Consider the following 23,117-nt stretch of genomic DNA (forward strand, 5'->3'; position numbering starts at 1 on the left):
CCAGAGTGTGGACGTCTACCCAAGAAGACCAGGAAGGTCATGGCTAAATCAACAGCCACGACAATGACAGCTCCTGTTTAGCTTGCAGCAATCGTGTTACAGCAACCCTTGAAGCCGGCTAGAGACATACAAAAGGGTCGCTATATTTCAACAACTGAAACTGCGACTACTAGTTGTGCCATGTCTTTTTGAGGCTGCCGCTTGGGCTTGGTTTGAGAACCAAGAGTCAATCATAACAACATGAGACCTGTTTTGCAGCAGCTTCCTGCAGACTTTCACGAGAGCATGTACAAAGAGAAAGGGCTGACGTCCTGCTAAAAGGTTGAATGCAGCATGACATGAAACATGTCCCAAACCCCAACATGTTGCAAAAAAAATGCGGTGGCTATGGCATTGTGCTGCTGAATTCAAGGTCGCAGGTTTGACCTCGGCCATGGCAGCTGTGATCCGTTAAGTGGAATGCACAAACGCACGTGTACCATGCATTTGGTGTACATTATAGAACCCCAGGCTATTGAACATTATCTTTGTCTTCTGCATATCAATCTTCAAGAGTGGACTCGAAGATTAATATGCGGAAGACAAAGATAATGCTCAATAGCCTGGCAAGGGAATAAGAATTCAGGATCACCAGTCAGCCTCCAGAGTCTGTAAAGGAGTATGTTTACTAGGTCAATTACTCACAGGGGACCCTAATCATGAGAAGGAAATTTACAGAAGAATAAAATCGGGTTGGAGTGCATATGGCAGGCATTGCCAAATCCTGACTGGGAACTTACCACTGTCGTTGAAAAGAAAAGTGTACAATCATTGCATTCTACCGGTGCTAAAATATGGGGCAGAAACTTGGAGGTTAACAAGAAGCTCGAGAACAAGTTAAGGACCGCACAAAGAGCGATGGAACGAAAATTCTTAGGCCTAACGTTAAAGGGTCCCTGAAACGGTTCGGACAGGTTTTGTAGGCGCGTAGGGTGCAGCTACAGTAAAACATTCGCGTCACAATTTAAGTGAAGCGTCTCGTATTAAGAGAGCTATGGACGATTACAAGTTACCCTCCTCCCTAGCCATGCATTTCCTCAACTCGCTCGCCGAGTGATCGAGGCTAAGCTCCGCCTGCGCTGGGTCTACGTCATGTTGTGACGTACGTTGTCATCTATTTCCGGTTGTCTCGGAGCCAGCGCGCGAAGGCTCGCGAACCTCTCCGCTACCCGCCCAGCCGTCGATCCCCAGCGAGAGCGATCAAGCAGCGCGAGTTGCGAGCGTTCTGTCGCAGCGCCGAGCGTGTCCAGTATTCCGGTAACCACAGGCGAGCTGGGTGTTTTGACGGATAGCCAGAGGCGTAAACTAAAGCCCCCCTCGCATACGGTGCCTCATATGCTGTTGACAAGAGAATAATGGAGGCGTAAGTGCGATGCCCACAGAGGTTGTAGGCAGCAAACTCAGGTACGCGTTAGATCTTTAGAGGGCGGCAGCCCCCCACCCCCGCACACGCTAGACATAAATAAAATCTGACAATTCATTTTTGGTATTGCCATTTGGTATCGCCAGAGCGAACTTCTGAAGCAGCAAGGAAATTAGCACTAGATTTGCGTACAATGCAAACTGATAGACAACCAGCAAACATACTGAAGCCAGCACGTTTAACATGGGCCACTTTGGCCCATTATATTTTGTGAATAAAGCAAATGAGGAAACAACCGTTTTCCCCGACATAAGCGGACTTCCATCCGAATGTTTTTCAAAAATTTAAGGGTTTTTTTTTCTTATTTTTGAAAATACTTATTACTGAACTATTTTTTTTTCTCCTGTGTTTCATGTTTCATGTATTGCATAAATGTTGCAAGAAGAACATTCTATGTTTGACACTTTTTTCATGTTTGTGAAATAGAAAATGTGCCAGGACGCATCATAGTTACAGCATTTTTCTGATTTGGGCCATGTTTGGAATTTTTTAACAGTTTTTCCGTTTGTGAACTGCATAAAAAACACGTACTAATTTACTGTGAAGCATATTAAAATGAGCAGAAAAGTTTTTCGACACAATGTTTTTAGTTTGCGTTTAATTCCGCTGTGAAATCGGAAAACATTGTGGTAAGCAATTGAAGCGTGCTCGCGCCACCACCTTCAATATTTTTTTGGCTTGCTGGGAACGCTTTTCAGGAATGCGATTTTCAGTTCCGTGCAGTTTGAATGTTCTTACATGACATAAAAAAACCAGACAAAACAAAAATATCAAGCGGACATGCATGTTTGATCTCTCGTGGAATTGCCCTGTACTGCTGTACACTTAACTACGTCGATTCTTGACTAACGCACATAGTACTATGTGTGTGTGTTATGTATGTATATGCAAAAAATATAGTATATATTAAAATCATGAGTTCACTTGCTGCCATACTTAACGGAGTTACCGTAATTTTATTATGCATCCAGTCTGTTATGTCCTGAACTACTTGGATGCATTTGGTGATGCAAAATGGTCTACCACATTAACTGTTTTTAACTGTGTTTGGATAGAATGGAATTGGCGTAATTATTTCATCTGTTCTGTTTTCCAGCATCGCAATGGCATAGTGCCAGAGGAAAAGGACCTTTTATCCTTCACAAATCACACTGAAGTTGAAGAAATGGAAGTGGAATCGTCAGAACCAAAGCCTAGTGATAGCAGGCCACCCGACTCCTTCTATGCCCTTAACGATCTCACAGCTGATTCAACAGTACTGGACAGCAACCATACAAGCCAAGCACCAGTCCAACAAAATTTTACAGAGCGGGATCTTATGCATGGAGATCCTCATGAAGTTCATGAACATCATGATCACCACGAGCGTCATGATCATCATGAGCACCACGATCGTCATGACCACCTGCACCATACAGGTACATGCAATAAATGTATAGTACAGTAGAACCTCGTTCATACGTTTCCAAAAAATAAGCGAAAAATAAACGTACGATCCAAATCCAGTAAAAATTGAAGCTGACAAGCCCATATTGCGGTACAAGGGCAGAAAACATATTTCTTGCAAAACATAGTTACAGCCGAATCTTGTTAATTCGAACACGCTGAATTCAAACTTGCGGTTAATTCAAACTGACGCTGTGGTCATGTGTATTCCAATGGGCGAAAATGCTTGGTAATTCGAACGCGAAAGCATTTGCGACGGTTAATTCGAACGTAACCATGCACCGACATGCTCTCAGCAGCGCACCAAATGACGTGGCGGTGCCTCCGACCGGCATTGCTCCGACACCGCCATAAAGCAAAAGCTTAGGAGAGACCCCTCAACGCTGTGCGGAGAAATAAAAAAGAAAAAAAAATACCGCGGCGAACATTTACTCTCTCAAATGGCAAAGTCGCCATTTCTGCGTTGCGTCGGAACACGCATGTACGTGCCGACGTCTCAGCCAACGCTGCGCCTGCGGAGGGAAGCAACAACGCAGAGGCCCAGTCCAGCCAATGAAACTGCCCATGCCGGCCTAATGCTCCCTTAAACGGCAGGAGCGGCGGTGGCGGCAAGGCGGCGGGCGCACGCGGAGACAGTCGAAGGTGGGGGAGCTATGAGGGAGTTGAGAGGGAGGGTGAGGGGAGCCACCAAAGCGACGGGGTTGCAGAGGCCAAATGCGCTTCCCTGCCACCCTCCTCTCTCCTCACCTTCGATGGTCTCGGCGCGCGCGTCAGCGCGCTGCACTTAACCCAAACTTTCACCCCCTTCCAACTATAATCTCCTTCTCTCGCCGTGCCGGCGCCGCCCGCTCCCTGAAGTTTCGTTCACTGCCGTTATCGGGATGAGAGAGAGAGAGAGAGAGTGGTTTTGAAGAGGAAGAGGCGCTATCGGGATGCGAGCCTTGGCCGGCGTGGGCAGTTTCGTGGCCCTCGCTCGCTATGTGCTTGCGCGCCGCGAGATTTCACGACTCGCACCGTTCATACGTAGCGCTATGGTACACAAATACGTCAAAAATATGTCTTTTTAATTCGAACAAATTTTCGGGCCCCTTCGAATTCGAATTGTCCTCCTTTTGCACACATTGCAGACCCTTGTCCGCATTTTCATTGTCTTTCTTGCGAAAGAAGCTTTGTAAGGCTTCCACGCCAGCAAGGGCTTCGGCGAAGGTAGCCGGTGGGCGCAAGCCTTCGTTCTCGCCGCCGCCTTCAGGCGCCACGTTCGCCACCACGTTCAGGCGCCGCTACGATCTCGGCGAGTCATAGTGCCGCGCGCGCGCTGCGCTGTTTTCGCCGCTTAGTAGTTCGCGTTGAAGCGAGGGGCGAGGTAGCGCAAAGGTCAATTCGCTCACTGCTGCTGCTGCGCTTCGTCACTTCGGGCGAACGAGCCATGCAGAGAAGTCGCGGAGGGGGGGGGGGGGGGGGAATTGAGCACTGCAGAGAAGCCGCGCGGCAGCCGTCTGCAACTTAGCGCTTCACAAGGACCCACAGCACACCTGAATGATAATTTTTTGCTGCAGAACGTATCATACGACCGCAGTTTCCCGCAATGCTGAACATTGCTGCCGAATAATCGTATTTTCCAAGAACATATTAACTGGAACGTATTAACGCATTCCTCTATGGGGTCAAGTTTATTTTTCGCTATTGCGAACGTAGGAGCCGGGTAATCGTATTAAGCGGGAACGTATCAGCGAGGTTCTACTCTATATACATGTCGTGAATTGATGTTCACTGATATATGCTTGTAAAGTTTGCTGCAACAGCAGAATGGGATGAGGAACGGGTCTGCAAGTGTATGTAATGCAGCTGGGCCATGACATCACCCTACTTTCATAGTGGGTCCAGTGCTGGGATAATGTAACCATTCAATGCCAGTGTCATTCCTTGTCGTGCTTCATCAGGAGTGAGAGCAACCCCCCACCCGCGTTATCGGCATGATCAACAAGCTGTGTACGGTGGATGTTAAGAGTGAAGAGTGGCATAGAACCAAGCAGATGGAATCGCTACATTACACTGGCACCGCACCCATTGGAGTCACGTTTTGGTCAAGCACATTGTGCTGACCAGTCTAATTCGAAATGTCCTACAAAAGTTATAGCCTATAAAAATGTATGGGCGCTGACCCATAAGTTATGTGTAGTAACTGGGGACTAACATCTTAGCTAATACTAGTCTTCAGACTCCTACTAAATTGGCGTGCCTTGTGCACTCACTGGTCTTAATTCCACAAATTAAAACATTTGGATCAGTAATTTAACCAACAGAGTTAATCACTGAATTTAGGTGATTAATGAACTTATTGGAAATTTTGAATTAGCTAGAGTCGGGGGGGGGGGGGGGGGGAATTAACAAAAGTCTACTGTATACAAGTCGCACCTGTGTACAGTAATACCCCGTTAACTCTAGTTGTTAAAACTGGACAAAATTTCAAGATAAGCGGAGTTTCGAGAAGCCTAATTCACAAAAATATAAGCATAACCACCGCGTAAAGCCAATATGACAACCTTTCCAATATGGCACCTGTAACCGCAGACTTCCTCACAAAAGCTCAGTGTACCAGAAGCGGTACTTTTAGTAGACAGACACGTTGGTCGCATATAGGCAATGGCGAACCTCGCACATACAAGCGCAAAGGCAGATGCATGTTGACACCGTGTTCAAACCGAGTCAAAGCCATGCCTGAGTGACTGCGCCCTCTAGATAAAGACACAGATCTTGAGGCCATTGTTCACCTTTGGAAACTAGGTGGTGTCCAAAGCTTGGCGTCTACGAAGTATTTCCGGCTTCCAAAATCGTTTTCACCGTTTGCAGTCAGCTGAACAATGGCCTCAAGATCTGTATCTATCGAAAGCGACATGCCGCATGTTGCAAGCAAACGGCGTGGGAAAGCGCTCAGCACTGCCCTGCTTAGTGACGTGACCACCGCTAGTGCAGCCATGCACAACAGCTGCCTCCGAGCACCGGGCATCGAGGCACTGCTGCGCGTGGCTGGCATGTTTACAAGTGACGGCGCGCTCGCCTCTGGCCGATGCTACTCTTTCTCGCACTCTTTGCACGCGTCAGTGGTTGTGGTGACGCTCCGCCCGTGTAATCAATGGGATCAGCCGGCCGAGAACTATAGATGAGAGTGAATCAAGCAAAAGGCATTGGTACAAAATTGTAGGCCTGGGCTGGTATTTTGTAGGGATGCATTATGCTTTATTCTATGCTAGTCTTATCAGCCACCGCTCACGGCCTGCTGATCCCGTTGATAACGTGAGCGCACCGTCGCTCTGATCGCTGACCAAGCACGAAAAGGCATTAGTATTGGAAAAGGCATCGCTACACAATACCAGCCCTTGTTTCACTTTTTGGGGATATAACATCTACGCAAAAAACTACAAAAATAACTGTCTTTTTTTTTTTTTTTTCAGCATTTTCGCAGTCTAGGTTTCGAGATATCCGGAGTTCGGTGCAGTGACGTTTCGAGATAAGGGGTGAAAAACCCATGGAGTTAACACCTGCCAGGGAAAAAATTCGACTTATCCGATAATTCAAGATATCAGAGTTCGAGTTAAGGAGGGTTTACTGTATATATAAGATGCACCTTTTTACTCTAGTGGCGAGATGATATGCGACTTGAATATTTGTATTCCAATCGTGACATACCATTGTGTCTTAACACAGTCGATCAGCGAACTGCACTGTAATGCACAGTCCTGATGGGATGAGCATTAACCTTGCTGGTCTGCACTGTTTTAAATCCTGTGTTGATTCTATAAGAAAAAAAAAAAAAGAACCCCTATGTGTAAATTCAGAAGAGAAACATTTAAAGTCATTGAAGTAATCATCCTCCGGTGCATCGTACAAACGGTTGGCACTTTAGTCAGCAGTGTCACATTTTTGTATCAGTGATCCAGCTCAGCTCTCATTTTCAGCTGTGCACATAATAAGATACCTGTTACACTTCGCTGTATAAGTGATAAAAAGGGCTTTGCACATCTTCAAAGGGCCCCTCTTGCAGCATGCCACAGTGCACACCAAACGCATGTGCACCAGACAAACAATTGCGTGTGTGGCAATTGTGAAAGAATGGTCACAGCCGGGGCATGGTGCCCAGGAGTACCGTTAATGTTGCACTTAATTTTTATTTTGCTACACACAACTTCAAAAATTTTCTGTACCACTTGTGACCTCAGAAGTGGTATGATGCAGTGGGCAGCACCAGCTGCCAATTACCCTTTCCCACTTTTGGTATGCTTCACTGTGTAACACTGCTGTATTGAGGCGAAGCCTACTTTCGGGAACCGGCATTATGCAACGCATCGTGCTTTCCGAGCTTCCAAGACATTCGCGAGAATTACAAAGGCGGAGTCGGTGCCATTGCTAACAGCGGCGAATTGTTTCAATGAAAAACACCACACCAAACATAAAGAAACGTCGAAGTAGCTAAGCCTAGCGTTGCCGCTGTGGTGGCTACGGCTGCCAGCGAATCTGCGTGCGAAAGCACCGGAGGAGGTGTTACAACTGATGCCGTTTCGGACCTGTGGTCATGGCAAAAGTCCGGAAAATCGGACGGCGAAGATTTTTTGCATCCGAAATTTCAGACGTTTTTATACATTGACTCTATGGGGTAGGTGGCGGTGCCGCAAGGGCGTCCGAATTATCGGGCATGTCCGAAAAATTGGGAGTCTGGAAAATCGGTCGTTGACTGTATACGTGCACAAGTAAAAATACAGCTGCGTACATTGTACTTACAATGAATGCAATGTATGTTGATATTAAAGAGAAAGTTTTGCCGTAATGGCAGTTAAGAGTAATGAGAAACTGGTCTTCATGTGTAATTTATGTAACCTAGCCAAGCTACAGCACTACCTTGTAGTAGATGCTGATCCACTACATAGGCTAAAGCGTACAGGTGCTGCTATGCCAAGTTTGTGGCAGCTGGGTAATTGCTGCATGTCCCTAGCTGTGCAACACTGCATTTAGACAAAGCAAGTGGCATATTGAGTTTTCTTGCAAGCATCTGCCAAGACCACTGCTGTAAGCAAGGACGGTCACAGAACCCATTTGTTGCCAAAATGCACTGCGCGAGATATGAAAAAAGCCACTCTCGTATCATCCTGCACTGCCCCTCTTGCATTTTCTCTGCACTATGATTGTGCACTGCAAGTCACTAGGAGTTCTTTACATGCACAAGTTTTCTTGTGATCCTGGCACATTGTAGTATAGTACTTAGTGTTTCTCACTAAAATACTGTGTAATACAGTGTGCCTGACTACTTAGTCCTGCATAGCATATTGAGCGCACTTATCGCTTTTTTTTTTTTTTTTTTACATGCTGCAGGATGTGGCAATAATGTGGCACCAGTGAGTGTGCCACCAATAGCAATGTAGATGGTCGCGATTGTCAGCGCCAGATGAAAATTGTAAAACTTCACTGAATGCCTTTTAGTCATTTGATGAGAATACAGTATATTTGGGCCCTCATGTAGCTCGATTTTTTTTTTTTTTTGCAGAAGGTATCACACGAAACTGCTGTCCACATTCATCATTAATGCTAGAAGGAAACACAAACCTGACACAATGAATTCTATTTAAAGCTTAAAGCTCAGCAGGGCTGTTGTGGTATAAATAAAAATTGAACGTAATTGCATTGAATAGTTGGAGGACATCATCGAATTGCATGGAGGGTGCGGTACACTGGGGCACCTTTTTATGAAGTTGATGGTCTGTCTCAGGTATTAATGGGCATTGTCTCGCAAATCTTTTCCGACAACATTCTTCCCCTGCCACGCACTTCCCACATTGTCGTAGTTCTTGTTTCACTCAAAGCTTTAAAGGTGCTTGTCATGCACCATTTATCATTGTACTGTGCATGACCTCTGACCTCTATCAGTCCTCTGATAGACCTCTGACCTCTATCAAATCGGTCCATTGAACTGCCTGATCTAAGAATCCGCAGTAATAGCATGGTGGTATTCTGCCACTAGATGGTGGAACCACTTCATCAGTCAAAGTGTGCAGAATAACTAAAGGAGCGCCAATCATTGTTCTCTGCCACCTCTTTTCCTTTGTTTTATTGATGGCTGCTATCACGTGACTAGTCATGAGTGCCATGTTAAATGTCTACATTTCCTTTGTACTTTCTGATCGATAGGCAGGACAGCTCAAATGCACTGGTTGCAAAGCTACGTAATGCGAGTCTCACCGAAAGTGGAACATGCTAAGCATTCGACGAGACAAAGGGGGTGAAAGGGGTGCTCCCCATTCTAAGAAATTACTATGGTGAAGCAGGCTTATCCCATACTGAATACGGAAAAGAGCATAGTAAAGGAAAGAGTGATTGATGTGGCATTGCGTGCTCAGATCAAGGACAAGGAGGCAGCGCTTGCAGCTGGAGCTTCCCTGTAGACACTAGGCAGCGCTGCTGGTGCTGCTTGAAAAAACAAGAAAAGGCAGAGATCGGGAGATGGCACTGCATTCAAAAAGTGTTACAGGGTCCTCATCATCCATCTGGTGATTCGTTAACTTTGTTATACCGGGCTCAACTTTCAAGTTTGGATATTCATGTCCTTTCCTTTTAATAGGGGATAGTCCATGGACCTGTGTGGATATTTGTGGCACACTGTATTGTTTCACAATTGTACCCAAGTTGTGTCACCTCGTTACGACCAAGTGCCAGCTTGTCGGTTAATTTGTGTAGTTTATTTGAGCTTCCTTTGACTTATAAAATTTTGCAGTTTCAGAATCCTCATCACTGGATAGTGCTGACAGTGATATCAATGCTGTGCTACAACAGAAGCTACAAGAGTCAAAGGAGATGATTGATACCCTGTCCCGTCTGCAACAAGAGCGGCTTAGTGCCACGCCACCAGCACACCTGAGCCATATACAGGGTGCCAGTGAACTGGAACTTGAGCTGGGTATGACCCCACTTTCGGCCTCCTTAAATTTCTTTCTCCAATTTATTATAGTAGAAGCTCCTTATATGGAACTCCTTTTCTTTTTTTCTTTCTTGAGTACAACATTTATGCAGAATCACATTACGCCAACAGACAATGAAGCCAAAAAAAGCATAAAAGCCTGTGGTTTTTAATTGAAATTGTAAATAATAAGGTAAAGGAAAATGAGTCTACAAAAGAACAACTTGCTGCCTGTGGAAGCCGATCCTACATGTTCCGCATTATGTGTGTGATGCTCTACCAATAGAGATATGGTGACTGATGTTCTTCCCTTCTACTTTCTTGGGGTACCTGCGTAAGTGTACAAGATCTGACCCTGGGAGTGGCCATGAGGTGGTGTAGAACATCCTTTTAATCGCAGGTGTCATATACTATACAAGGTAGAATGTCACTGTTGTGCAATTTTGATATAATGATCCCAGATATAACAATCTATCAGTTATATATCATGACCACATTTCAGTGCATTTACGATTTTCCGACCCTGCCTATTGACCCTGCCTAGCGAACTTTTTTTTAATCAGCACAGCTGCTGTTCGGTAAAAATTCAGGAAATCTGCATAATGATATTGAAGCATGTAGGCTGGTGCATAGATCATCACTTACATCATTAAAATGACAAACAATTATGAGACTTGCTGAGGGAAAACTGCCACATTGGTTGACTGCCACTTGAAAACTTGGCGATCAGTTAGTGATATCAAGAAGGAATAGGTGTTTGCTCTTTCAAAAACAGTGTTAGTTCGCTGCACAGTTAATGTGTGTCACTGCTTGGATGGAATCATGTAAAATTATTTTGTTGGCTCTGAAAGTTTTGCCAACAACTTGTCATTTTTAAAACATTTCCACAAGTTCGCTGCTTTGTTGTGAGCTGTTACACATATTCACTAAATGATTGCCTTTACTTTCTTGTTCTAGCGGAAAAGATTGCAAAGACACTTTCTGAGCTGGCTTCTCACGTAAGTTAGTCCTTTCTTTTTGGACATGTTCTTGCACCCTTTTTGTAGCTAAAAGTCTAACTGCTCCATTGTACCTTAATATATACTGGTTTTATGGGTTCTTTCAGCTCTCAATATATCCTTCCATCCACATGCCAAACCATGAAACTCCCACAAGTTTAAACACCATGTGTAGCTTTGAGCCACACATAGGTTAATTGTAGCAACAAGCCATAGTGACAGGTCATTGCAAAAAGATGCCTGGCCCACGTGTGGCCACACATATGGAAGGAATAACGCAAAAGTGCAATTAATAAGTAAAATTTTTATTCGGGCTAGCTACCATTATTCTGGATGGCCCTTGAATATGAACTAATAGTGCATAATACAGTAGAACCTTGTTCATACGTTTTGGGAAAAACGCAAGGAAAAACGTTGTAAGCAGGTAAACGTACCATCCGAAGTCACTAATAAATTAGTAAACTCAACTATAGTTGACATCTACGTAATGTGAAGCTTTGCACGAATCGTTGCAGACGCCGAAGTGCGTTGTTGCTTTTGTAGCTTTGGCAAACTTACGTTTGCGCTTCTCGAATTCATCGGGCAGGGCATTTTGGCTGAAGGTGTTAGAAGTGCCCACTCGGCGAGAATCATTGCAGCACGAGACATGACACCAATGTGTGCAGAGATTGTGGGGCATTAGCGTTGTCGTTTTCCGATTGCGTAGTGTTTAAGACAGTGACTGGAAACCGAAAGGAGATTGAGCTGGTAGGCAATGCCAGAATACAATGCCACCAGAGCGAAAAGATGATGCCTACTGCTGGGAATGGCGGCACGTTTGCTAGCACCTATAAAAAGCATGCAGTGCGCTTCCAATGGCACTATGGCACATGTGCTGTGAAACTGATAGGTGAAGATGATTATCATAATAGTGATGACAGGGATATTTATGAATATGGTGTACGATAACCTGCAAGGAAATTTGCTGTGGTACTGGCTCGTGAAATGCTGCCGGCATTTTCACGCAACACGAGCGGGCGAGTACTGCGGGGGAGCTGTCATGGTGGGCGCCTGCTCTCGATTGCGCATGACTCGTGCCTTGTTCACATGGTGTCTAGCGGCCAGAAAATGTATCATACAATCGCAGTTTGGCGATTTACTGAGCGTTCGTGCTGGAAAATCATGTTTTGTGGAAACATATTAACTGGTAAAAAAGAAGCGCAACTGTATTGTGTGATTTTTTATGTTCCCGATCGCGAACGTTGGCGCTGGGAAATAAGAAATGGGATCGTATCAATGAGGTTCTACTGTATAACAATAGCAGAGGGCTTAAACAAGACCAACTTCCTACAGCAATTCTCATACACTTGGGACCTACCTGCACGTGTGCAAAAGCTACTACGTGGGTGCCAGATTTTGTTGTTTAGACCAGTTTTTGCTTAGTCAAAGTTTTACTGCAGTTTTTATGTTCTTTTCAGCAAAAGTGGAAAGCAAAAATCGAAGTTATGTTTTTCTAACTTACATACCATGCAGCATTTATACTTTGCTTTTAGTTGAGGTCGGAAACTTGAATGTGGAGCATTAATTTACTGCTTGGACAAGTTTCAACTTCATGTGCCCCTTAGCATCATGTACATAGGTATTCATTGTGGTGAACATGTTGGGCCGCCAGTATTACTGTGCACAATATGGCTGTTGATTGAGACATTTTTGTTCTCTATTTTAGCAATTATATATTGATGACGCTGCAGTAGCCTTTAAATGTGACATAGTACTGAAATTCTTTAAGCACTTGCTGTGCCTTCAAATTTTTTTGTATGGTATGATGCTAATGTTCGTTTTATTGAAATTGTTTTAGATAGAAGCAGATTTATTTGCTTGATGTATTTATTGCAGGTTACAGGCTTCATACATTAGCCAGTAAAGTGGCACCCCTGTTATGCATACTTGATTCATGTGGCATTGTACATTTTACATTTTATGAGTTAGCTGAGGCTTACAAACTTTCTGTTGAGCAGCACGTTGAAAGTACATGTTACAATTGTGCACTTGAAACTACTGGTTGCCCTAAAACTGCAGATAATCAAGCAGTACCAGGTAAATGCTGGTTTAGGTATCATTCCAGGGATTTGCATGGCCACAAGATAATCAAGCAGTACCAGGTAAATGCTGGTTTAGGTATCATTCCAGGGATTTGCATGGCCACAAGCTCATTGATATTCAAGTTTTCACACAAAAGCAGAGCATAACAGGGCTTGGAGGGGCAGAAAGAAAGCTTTTGACATAGGTGATACTTTCATATCTGCTGTGTGTCCATAAGAATGCCATTGGCATACTGTTTACCAAAAGGAACCCAAGTCACATAAAAGAGTAGTGTTGGAAAAAACAAAGCGTCTGTGAACAAATTCCATGTTTGTTTGTGCCTTGTTAATCAATTTTTAAGTGACACAACTAGCTGTGGGCATTCAAAATGTGTCTCCGATTTCATTATCCCCTTCAGGCACGAATTATTTCTGTCCATTGAAAATTTAATTTTATCACTTTTGTTGCATCTTCAGAATAAAAGAAAGTATAGCTGCAAAACAGATATGAACTTCAGTTCTTAAGTTAGTTTTGTCAAGTTTGCAGAAAGTGAGAACTCTCTTCTGGAAAGTAAGTCTAGCATTCTTAGAAAGCACCTATCCAACCACTTGAATATCGCCCGATGTAAAGCATTGTGAAAAACAATGAAAGTAAGCCCACTACATGATGACATACTGACGCCAAGAGCAAGCACTCAGTCGTCTACCTTCCAACTTGCTTTACTAAAACACTGTACACCTGTTAATGAAACTTGCAGCACAGGTCCAATCAGTCATGTTTCTAGGTTATTTTGATAGTGCTTTTGCTACAACCTTTGTTCGTAAAGTTCCAAGACTGAGTCCTTTAAAAAAAAATGTTTAACATTGAAATCATTTGTGCAGCACCGCTTCAAAATAGTCTCCCTTGCAGTCTATACACAGCTTCCAACGCTTCTCGAGGCCTTGGAAACAGTTGGCAGGGCCGTCAGCTCCTTTGTCGTGGCGTCTTGAATGGCCTCCACGCTCCCCATCCAGCGACCTTTTAGGGCTCTCTTGACACGAGAAAACAGGAAAAAATAGTGTGGGGAGAGGTCAGGCGAGTATGGCGGATGGGGAAGTACAGTAATGCTGTGCTTGGCGAGAAATTTTGTCTTGCTGAGAGCAGTGCGCAGCCTTGCGTTATTGTGGAGAAGGCTCCATTGTCCAGATGCCCTGAAGTCAGGGCGACGGCGTCGCAGTGCATCAAGCATGTGTTGGAGCACGTGCAGTGATGCTACTGCGGACTTCTGATTTGGAGCAATTTTTGGAGCATCAGAAATCTCATTTTGGAGCACTTTGGAGCAGGCAATTTGGCATTTGGGAGCAGCTAATTTTTCACATCCTGAAGCATTTCGAAAAAGCGAGTTGCAATATACATTCAAAGACCTGAATAATCCGTACGTTCTTACGAGAAGCTTGGTAAACATTTCCATTCATTGCAGATCTCGTGGAGAAAAAAATGCCTTTCTGTGCATGCGACACACACACAAATTGATATCGGTTCATATATTGCTAGTTTTCCCAGATGTCATTCGGTATATCCAGAAAAAGAAATGATGGACACGTTTCATTGGCAGCATGCAGTTATTATAATCACATGTCATGCTGCGCTTCAAACAAGCTACAGTAGAACCCCCCTGTTACGTTCCCAGGTGCTGCGTTTTCCCGGCTGTTACGTCATTTTCGGCCGGTCCCGGCATAGCTCCCATAGGACTCAATGCATTGGTAACCCCGCTGTTGCATCGCAAATGTGGGACCGTTCCCGCATCATGCGTTGCGAACTGCCACCCCGCGCCGGCCCGAGCGGCCATTTTGACTTTTCATGTCGCTTGGTTGGGTGGCTTGATGATGGGATTGGCCACCCAAAGTGCCGGGGGCAACACCTATGACATATTTTCGGCCAGCAACAGCATGGCCTTTGAAATCCGTATTTGCTATCTAAAGAAGGCGTCTATGATACGTGGGGGCCCTAAAATTGGTTTAGGCCCACAGATGTTCCGCATAAAGTCCAAGGGCGATTACGACGTCGCTGCGCACCGTATGCGGCATGTGCGAGTGAAAGCGTGCGAGGGGAGCTGACGACCGCAACCAAATTTCGCGCAAGAAAGAAAAGCAGGAAGCAAGCGCGCCTTCTTCCCTTCGCTCGAGGCTCTGGCGAGGGAGGGAGGGGGAGCGGGCGGCGTTGTACTCTGGCATCAACTGCGTACTGCGCTGCGGCACGCGGTCGAGCGGGCCATATCTTGAAGGCGATCTGTATTGGGGGCAGAGTCTAGGCAGTGTAGGTGCGACGGCGGCTCGTAGCTTTGTGCGTGCTGTGTGTTCCCGGCACTCAGTTTGCGTGGAAGCAATAGACACCAGGAAGAATGTCACTTCGTTCGCTGCGGCTGCGGCGCATCCTCACGCCAGCGTTTGACAGCACGTGTCCGCGCTCATCGAGTGTGATGTGTTCATGTTTGCCAGTGCGCGCTGACACCATGCTTGTTAATATAGTGAATAAGCGAATGTTTACAAGTTTATACGGACGATAAAACTACTATACTACTTACTTTGTACAGCTGCCTACTAATGTGCAATCGCAATCAATGCTTCGGCTTTCGGCGAAATTACGACTTTTTTTTTCACACCTAAGAATTAAAATAATATTGTGTGCAGTTGAACACTACTCTCATTTCTCAATTTTTCCTGTTTCTCGGCTCGTGCGTTTCCCGGCTCTTATGTTTTTTTCTGTCCCGTGAAAAACGTATCAGCGGGGTTCTACTGCACTAGCTGCGTTTCCAGAGTAGATAACGTCCGCCGATGAACCGCCAACTGACCTTGAAGCCACGAGCCTCAGCAGAAACCGCACTTTGCCGTCGAGCCGCCTTACAAAGCAGACGCCGCGTCGGCGCCATGTGTGACGCTGTGGCTTAATCGGGACGCACGCGCTAGTGCTGTTTCATCTCCTGTTTGCAACTAAGGTTGCAACTAGGGCTCGCCCTATCATCACGTTGCACGTTTTAATTCCCCGGTGGTGCAATTGGTGATGAACTCCGTCAAATTTGAGACTGTTTGGCGCAGTTAGGTACAATTTTTGTCGATTGTATCAGGTTGGCGCGGTAAATCCCATTTGACGTACTTTGGCACAGTTGGCGCAGGAGTGGAATCACTGCACGTGGATGTAAAACTCCTGATTCACCGTCTGCCCTTTTGGGACGAACTCGTGGTGTATGACACCTCTGGCATTGAAAAAAACTATCGGCATCGTCTTTGTTTTGGTCTTCTGTTGCCACACCTTTTTCGACGCTAAAGAGCTTGTGAACCGCTATTCGGCGCTCTGCCTCTTTGTTTGAGGATCGTATTGAAAACACCATGTTTCGTCTTCAGCAATGATGCTGTCAACAAATGCAGCATCCTTCTCTGCCTCGGAGAGCAAATCGGCGCTCACTCATGCCTGCGTGTCCTTCTGGTCCTGTGTGAGGGAGTGCAGCACAAGTCTGGCATTCAGCTTTCGTTTCCCCAAGTTCTCATGCAAAATTTGGTGGCATGTTGTCTTACTAATGTCGAGAGCATCCGATAGCATGCGGACTGTAATGGTGTGGTTTTGCTGTACGATCTCCCTGATCCGAGCCACGTTGTTTTCATTCTGCGAGGTTGCAGGGTGCCACTGCCTTGTGTCATCTTCCACCGAAGTTCTCCCCGAAACGAACCTCTTGTGTCACTCGAAAACTCGCGCCCGCGATAATGTCTCGTTGCCGTAAGCATCATGAAGGAGCTCATACGTCTGTGTGGCGGTCTTGCCAAGCTTCACACAGAATTTCATGTTTAGACGCTGTTTGAGGTGGACGTCCATTTCTCCACATTCGCTCACAGTAGAATGCGCAGACGACTAGTGACAATGTATTTTTCTACATGTAGTGCCATCTAGCGGCTGCCACAGCAATTAACATAAATAGCTCAGGTTAGCCCGAAAAGATGGCGCTACACATGCGCACCAACATTTGTTTTGGGGAATCATCTCTAGAGAAAATAAATCGGTCTAGAAACTTTACGGACAAAGGTTGTATTTATGCACAAAGTTGGCATGCACAGTTGTGCACACAGCACCTGAAGGGGTTATGGAAAACTTTGTTTGCAATGGTCTGCCTCTGAGCACTGACGAAACTGGTGTTTGAGGTTGCTTTTTTTGCGAATGCAGGCGAAGCCAGGAAGCATAGTGAGTGTGGAGGCAATCCGCAAGGCCATGGGCATCAACTACCCTCCCACAGCACCTTGTCATCACCACCACTCATGCCCACATGTGGCATCACCTTACAATGTCTCAACACACGATCTCCCCGACAGCAGTAGCAGTAATGATGTCTCCTTACGCACTAATGACTCTCCTTCTTCCAACACCTGACTCTTGTCTCCTTCTAAAACCTACATACAAAGATATGTAGGTTTTTGCTAAGGTGCTTTGCTAAGCCAATGGGCCAGGAAGGATTGGAGAGCACATTGGGCACACGAGACATTTTGGTGTTCACTGGTATTGGGGTCTTTTGGAACATTGTGTAAGCAAAGTCCTGTCAGTAGTCTGCAGTGGATCTGGCCGAGAGCAGGCTTGTGTTTTTTGCCAGCACTGAATTCAGTGGAGCTGGTTAGGAACAACAGGATGTTAGTGACAGGAGAAAGGAAACCCACAGAATGCAGTCAAAGGGACAAGCAGTGTCGGAGATTACAATTTTATAGGTTTGGGTCAACAGAACAATGACAGACTCTTCACACATTTTTTTTCCCCCCGCAGAGAAACTTTGTGAATCTCTCTAATTTCTTCTGTCTGCTAGGAAATGTTCAGCACACCTGTTTGTCCCCCATATGGTCACGGTGGTCACGTCATCTTGAAAACAGAGCATGAAGAACAGAAGGCATATCCGTACATATTGCACTGCCTCACTCATTCCGGTCATCAGACACTAAATGAAGGTACGACAAGATTTGGCTAATTGGTGTTTATTTGGATAAGTGATTATTGGAGGGGCAGGACTGGTTAGAATGCAAAACACTGGCTGTTTTGTGTCCTTCCCCTGCCCAGTTCACCTGTTTTTTCTTAGTGGGCACTGATATGATAGCAGCTTCTACATATGTAAAAGGTTTTAAGCTCTTCCACTTTATTTTTCCAACCACTTGACTGTGGCTGTTCAGTGCACAGATGTTAAAACAGGACGAGGCAAGTTGTCATTGAGAGTTACAGTATATTTTGCATGAATAGGGGATGCTCATTTTGATGCCAGCTTCAAGGTTTTGCATAAAGCTTTGTGCACATGCGTAGGTCAGATTATCATGTTGCCAAGTTGATTTAGAATGGATTCTTGAGGTGTTGTTATTTATTGCTTTTGTACATAACCAAAACCAAGGAAAGCTTTGAAAATGATCTTAAACCTGTATACATATAGAGTATATTGCAGTACAGGGTTTGTGCACTGAAACTTGACCACATTGTGGTACTAAAGCACCTGGTCACGGTGTCAGTTCAACATGTTAGTGGTTATACACCACTGTTTTGGCAGTTGTCTGTGCTTAATTTCCATTGTATATACTGCATACAATTAATTTATGTCTTCCTGTCTGGCGAAGAGGACCCGTAGAGACTCCCCAATGAGCACTTCACATGAGCAATCTTTGGAAGTACTCATTAGCATACCATGCACATGAGAGATGTAATTTGTGAGACAAGACTAGATATAAAGACCTACATGTGCAAAAGCTACCGCCACTAAAGGTGAAAGTTCTTGTTTATATCAGTATTGTCGTCATTAAAAATAGTGAGCGAATTTATTAAGTGGCAATCACATTCTTTGGCCAGGGACATTTTCTGGCGCTCCAAAAATGGGGTGGTGGTGCAAATAACAGTGATCAGCGATGCCTTAACTTGTCGCTCTTTCTAACCTTCGTCATACAGTCGCCAGTAAAATCGCTGACATGAGGTTAAAGCTTCTACATAATCTTGAAATCCTGAGGGTGTAAAGAGTTCATAAGCTAAACTCTGGTCCAACTTTCTGCTGTGCAGGTAATGCACACTCGGACATTTATTTAGTGAGAAACTGTTGCTAAAGCCCAGTAGCAAAGCTTTTATGGTGCGTTGTATGATGCATTCTTTATATGTGGGATGGCATAGGTGTGACAAAAAAACCTAATTATTGGGCTTGTTTCTTGAGCTGGTTGAACAACCATAAGCCATGCACTTCACCATTGCAAATGTAGCCTGGCACAGAAGCACATACTCGGAAATCAGTTCATATGTATTAAACCTATTCCACATTTGCACAGCACATGCAGTGAAGCATTTAACTCCAGGTTATCCTGAAATAGCTGCACCATGTGGCACAGGAGGAGACAAGAGACTATGGTTTAACAGTACTGGGAAAAGTGCTTTATTGATTGCTATGGAGCAACCAGAAGAATGACAGTCAGCGCTGAAATAGATATATTCATTATACTTGTCTTGAGTCATTTCCCAACTTGTATGTAGCAGTGCATGGCACTTGGGCCAGTTTCAGTGCATACACCCTATACTGCAGTCGCCGACTGATTTTTCGGGCCTGCTCAATTGTTTGGACATCGTCACTGTTCCCTCAGCTAAAAAAAAAAAAAAAAAAAAAAAAAAATTTCAATAAGCCTCACCACTCCATACTGTGACAGCAGACAGAAATGAAGTGCACTAAATCTTAGGCCATTTCTTCCAATGCTTATAATTTGTGCAGTTTCCTGCTTTTTTTTTTTTTTTTTGGCATATGTTGTCATAGTAAGACTACTCGGCGCGTGTGCAGGCACAGCTAGCGAAACTTGTGTGGACAGTGCAATGCCATTTCCTAACTTGTATCTTCCGTCACAGAAAACTGGTCAGTGACTGACTGTATATGGTTTACAACTGCCTTGAGACATTGAAGGCACTGTCCTGGCTTGATGGTGGAAGTGGTTTGTTGCAGGTTTTGATAGCTTTTGTAGAGTGACTAAGAAGTCACTGTGCAGCTGATAAAAGCTTGCACTTAAAGGGGCCCTGAACCACCCCTCGGGCTTGGCGAAATAACATAGTCCGTGGGTAGCGTACGCTGCTGTGAACATCTCAGCCAAGTTTTGCTGTCGTACGCGGTGCGTGGAGCTCGCAAGCGGAGTGCGAAGTCACCTTTCTCTCAAACGCTCTTTTCAATTTGTTTCAACAGAAGCCATGATCCTCACTCTCTTCTGTGTGCTTTATTACGTAATAAATCACATTCCAATATGTGGCTGCTATTGATCGCTGTGGTCGGCTACACTGCGGCCGCCATGAGTCCACTGGCTAAGCGCATTGCGGCTCACTGAGGACAACTGCGTTTGGCTTGCGTTTAGCGCGTCGTAGGCACCGAAATCCGAAGTTGTGGCGTCTATGTTAAATCGCTGAGGACAACCCTGTTTGGCTTACGTTTAGCGCATCGTATTTCTGAAATAGCCTATTTTCACTTCAAATGTCTTTCTCCACTTCAAGAAAAAGTGGTTCAGGGCCCCTTTAATCCCAAAATCAAACCTAAATTGATCAAAATGATGCAAGTTACGTTGCAGTGACCATTGTGCGCCGTGACCATGTAAATTGAATTGCACACCCAGACTTCGTCCAGCTTAAAAAATATTTGTGCTCTGAATGAATTTGCAACAGCAATGTTGGTGTCACCGAATTCTCTTTGAGCAGGTCTTTCTATTTGCCTTGTTCCTTTCTACTGTAGCACTGTTGTATGTTGGGCATGTTGGTACTTTAACTTGGGGCCGTATTCTGTAACGCTTTGGTTTTCGAAGGATTCGGTTTGGCGGTGGCGTCACATTGGGGCGGTCCGTTGACGTAATGAAAACAAGTGGAAGGACAGAGGCCAATCGGCGCGAAGGGTTTTTTTTTTTTTTTTTTTTTTTTGTTTTTTGTGGCAGTGAACGTCACAAACCGAGTAAAAATATAGCAATTTACGAGCGCTTCTTGGTAAATAAAAATAATTTGTTCATGGTATTGATGAGGTTTATATTTTTCATTATGAAACGTTGGTGAGTTGTACTGGCAGTGAGTGACTTAACGAATTTTGTTTACTTCGGTTGACCCATTTATGCCTCTAGGTGGGACGTCGTATGCTAACTTCGCGTTGCGGCCCCAATACACACTCAAGTTCCTCGCACAGTCGGAGCGCTGTCTCTTTTGAAAATCTGAATTGTCGCCTGAATTCCTTGTCTGTCATCTCAAGGGCATCTTGTCGATGTCGAGGTCGTCGCCGTCTATCACGGAGGCTCGCTAAAAGCACAATAAAGCCCGGGATACATGAAGCGAACTTTTTCGACGAACTTCACGCGTCAAGTAACGACACGACGACACGACGCAGGATGTTTGCTGTGTCGCGATACATGCGGCGGTCCCGGCCGCCCGCTTGGAACTGAATTTGGCGTTGTCCTTGTAGAATTCACTTCGTTGGTAGCAAATGACTGCATAAACGGCTTTCGCTTAGTCTCAGGCCGCTTCGACGACAGAGTATTATGTATAACCTTGAGTAGTTTTCGAGATCGCTGCTCGTTTCGAACACGTCTAAGCCTAACGAAAGAAATATCCGATACCAGCGCCATCTATCGGGGAAGTCGGGAGATAGGCGTGACGACAACATGCGGCCTCTGAGATCAGAAGATTTCTGTTGAAGGTTGTTGTAGAGAGCTTGCACTGCTTGTCTGTTTCCCCGCAGATCAATGGATATGGGATGTACAAATACAACGCGATTACTGAGAGATCATACTGGGAACTACTCAATCGGTCCAGAGACATGCAGACATGCAGGCACGGCAACACCAACGCGATTGCAGACGACACGAAAAGGTGCGCGCGCGAAACACCAACATGCAATGCGACCGGAACTAGTGCTTCCTGATTGGCTGTCGTCCACCGCTGCACGCTAGACGCTTCCGGCAGCGGCGTTCGCCCGAAGAAAATTTCTGGACAGGCAGATCGGCTGCGGACGGCAAATTTCTTGACGCCGGCCGTCGGACGTTCGCCGCCCGACGAAGTTCGTCGCTCGGACGCCGGGTATTTGCTCCATGTACTCCGGCCTTTACAGGCGCCACAGGCACCACACACGCCGTCATTTTGCTCCGAGTGCCACGATCTCGCCTGTGCACACGGCACGGACAGGCTCTGCACACGGCACATTGCGCTTCGGATCGGACCTAAGCAGCACGCGCGGCTTCGCTTTGTAGCAGACGACAAATTCGGTTTCCGCGTGATTGACATGTGCGTGACGTCATCAAAAAATGCGTTCCATGCCCTGAGGCGATGGCGTCACCCAGGCGGTGACCAATCGCTGCACGCAAACCGAATTCTTCGAAAACCGAAGCGTTACAGAATACGGCCCTTGGATAACATTTTTAGTGCCAGCGGATGAAGACAGAAGGGAGACGTTGACAACACAATGCGCTTTGTGTTGTCAATTTCATCTTTCTGTCCTGGTTCGCTGGCCCTAAATATATATGTCCTTTCTACTTTCGTTATACTGATTCTTTCCAATATGATGCTGCTGTTTAATTACAAGGCAAGGAATGCAGAAGTGTTAATGTTGGTTGTTGGCTTACGCCTGTATGTACTTGCTCTGTATTCAAACATTTCGGCTGTTTGTTGCACTCTGGGCCATTTTCTGTAGCCTGGTGTGTTCATTTGGAGAAATGTGGCAACAATCTGTTATTAAAAGTTTTCAGGCTTTGTCAAGGCATTGTACGAAAGATTTGTGTTGAGCATGTTGGTCAAGATACTTGGAAAGCATTTTAGCACATACAGACAAGGCAAGAGGAATGCATAGACACTATAGCACCCACCAATGCCGCAGCGCAGAGCGCTTTGGTCGGCGCTCTCAGCCGGTGCCTTGGCGCCGGCTGTCGAAGTGAAAAATAAAGAAGCGCAGCGCGTGCTCGGGGCGCAAGCTCGGCACATGTAGTGTCATTCCAGAAGCCAGCCACGCTGGTCTTCACAGCCGCCGCCTTCGCCTTCTGAGTAGGGAGGACGGCACGGCCGCCGTCACGTCCTCCTACATTGGTGACCCGGGAGAGCGCGCCTTCCACCGAGCGACACGCTGCCATGGCCACCTGGCCGGAGCCACAGTTTGACCCGCCACTGCCGCCGTTCTCGTCCCGCTGCGTTGGCGTCTGGTTCGCCCAATTCGAGGCTGCTCTGGAGCTGAATACCA

The 23,117-nt window shown here is 45.6% G+C and overlaps 1 protein-coding gene across 5 annotated transcripts in view; it reads left to right on the forward strand.

The window, feature by feature from the left end:
- LOC119464405 (bromodomain-containing protein 7-like) overlaps positions 1-23,117 on the forward strand; it is a 100,766-nt gene that overhangs the window by 49,492 nt on the left and 28,157 nt on the right. For 3 of the 5 annotated variants that reach the window (XM_037725374.2, XM_037725365.2, XM_037725358.2), the window contains exons 12-15: positions 2,559-2,880; positions 9,669-9,851; positions 10,809-10,849; positions 17,730-17,868. In XM_037725374.2, the coding sequence (XP_037581302.1) occupies positions 2,559-2,880; positions 9,669-9,851; positions 10,809-10,849; positions 17,730-17,868 (685 nt within the window). Of the gene's footprint in view, positions 1-2,558; positions 2,881-9,668; positions 9,852-10,808; positions 10,850-17,101; positions 17,872-23,117 lie in introns of those variants that run through there. The other 2 variants (XM_037725389.2, XM_037725398.2) reach the window with 1 other exon arrangement.

The sequence above is a fragment of the Dermacentor silvarum genome, chromosome 1, assembly GCF_013339745.2.
Source record: "Dermacentor silvarum isolate Dsil-2018 chromosome 1, BIME_Dsil_1.4, whole genome shotgun sequence".
In the NCBI taxonomy this organism is placed as follows: Eukaryota; Metazoa; Arthropoda; class Arachnida; order Ixodida; family Ixodidae; genus Dermacentor; species Dermacentor silvarum.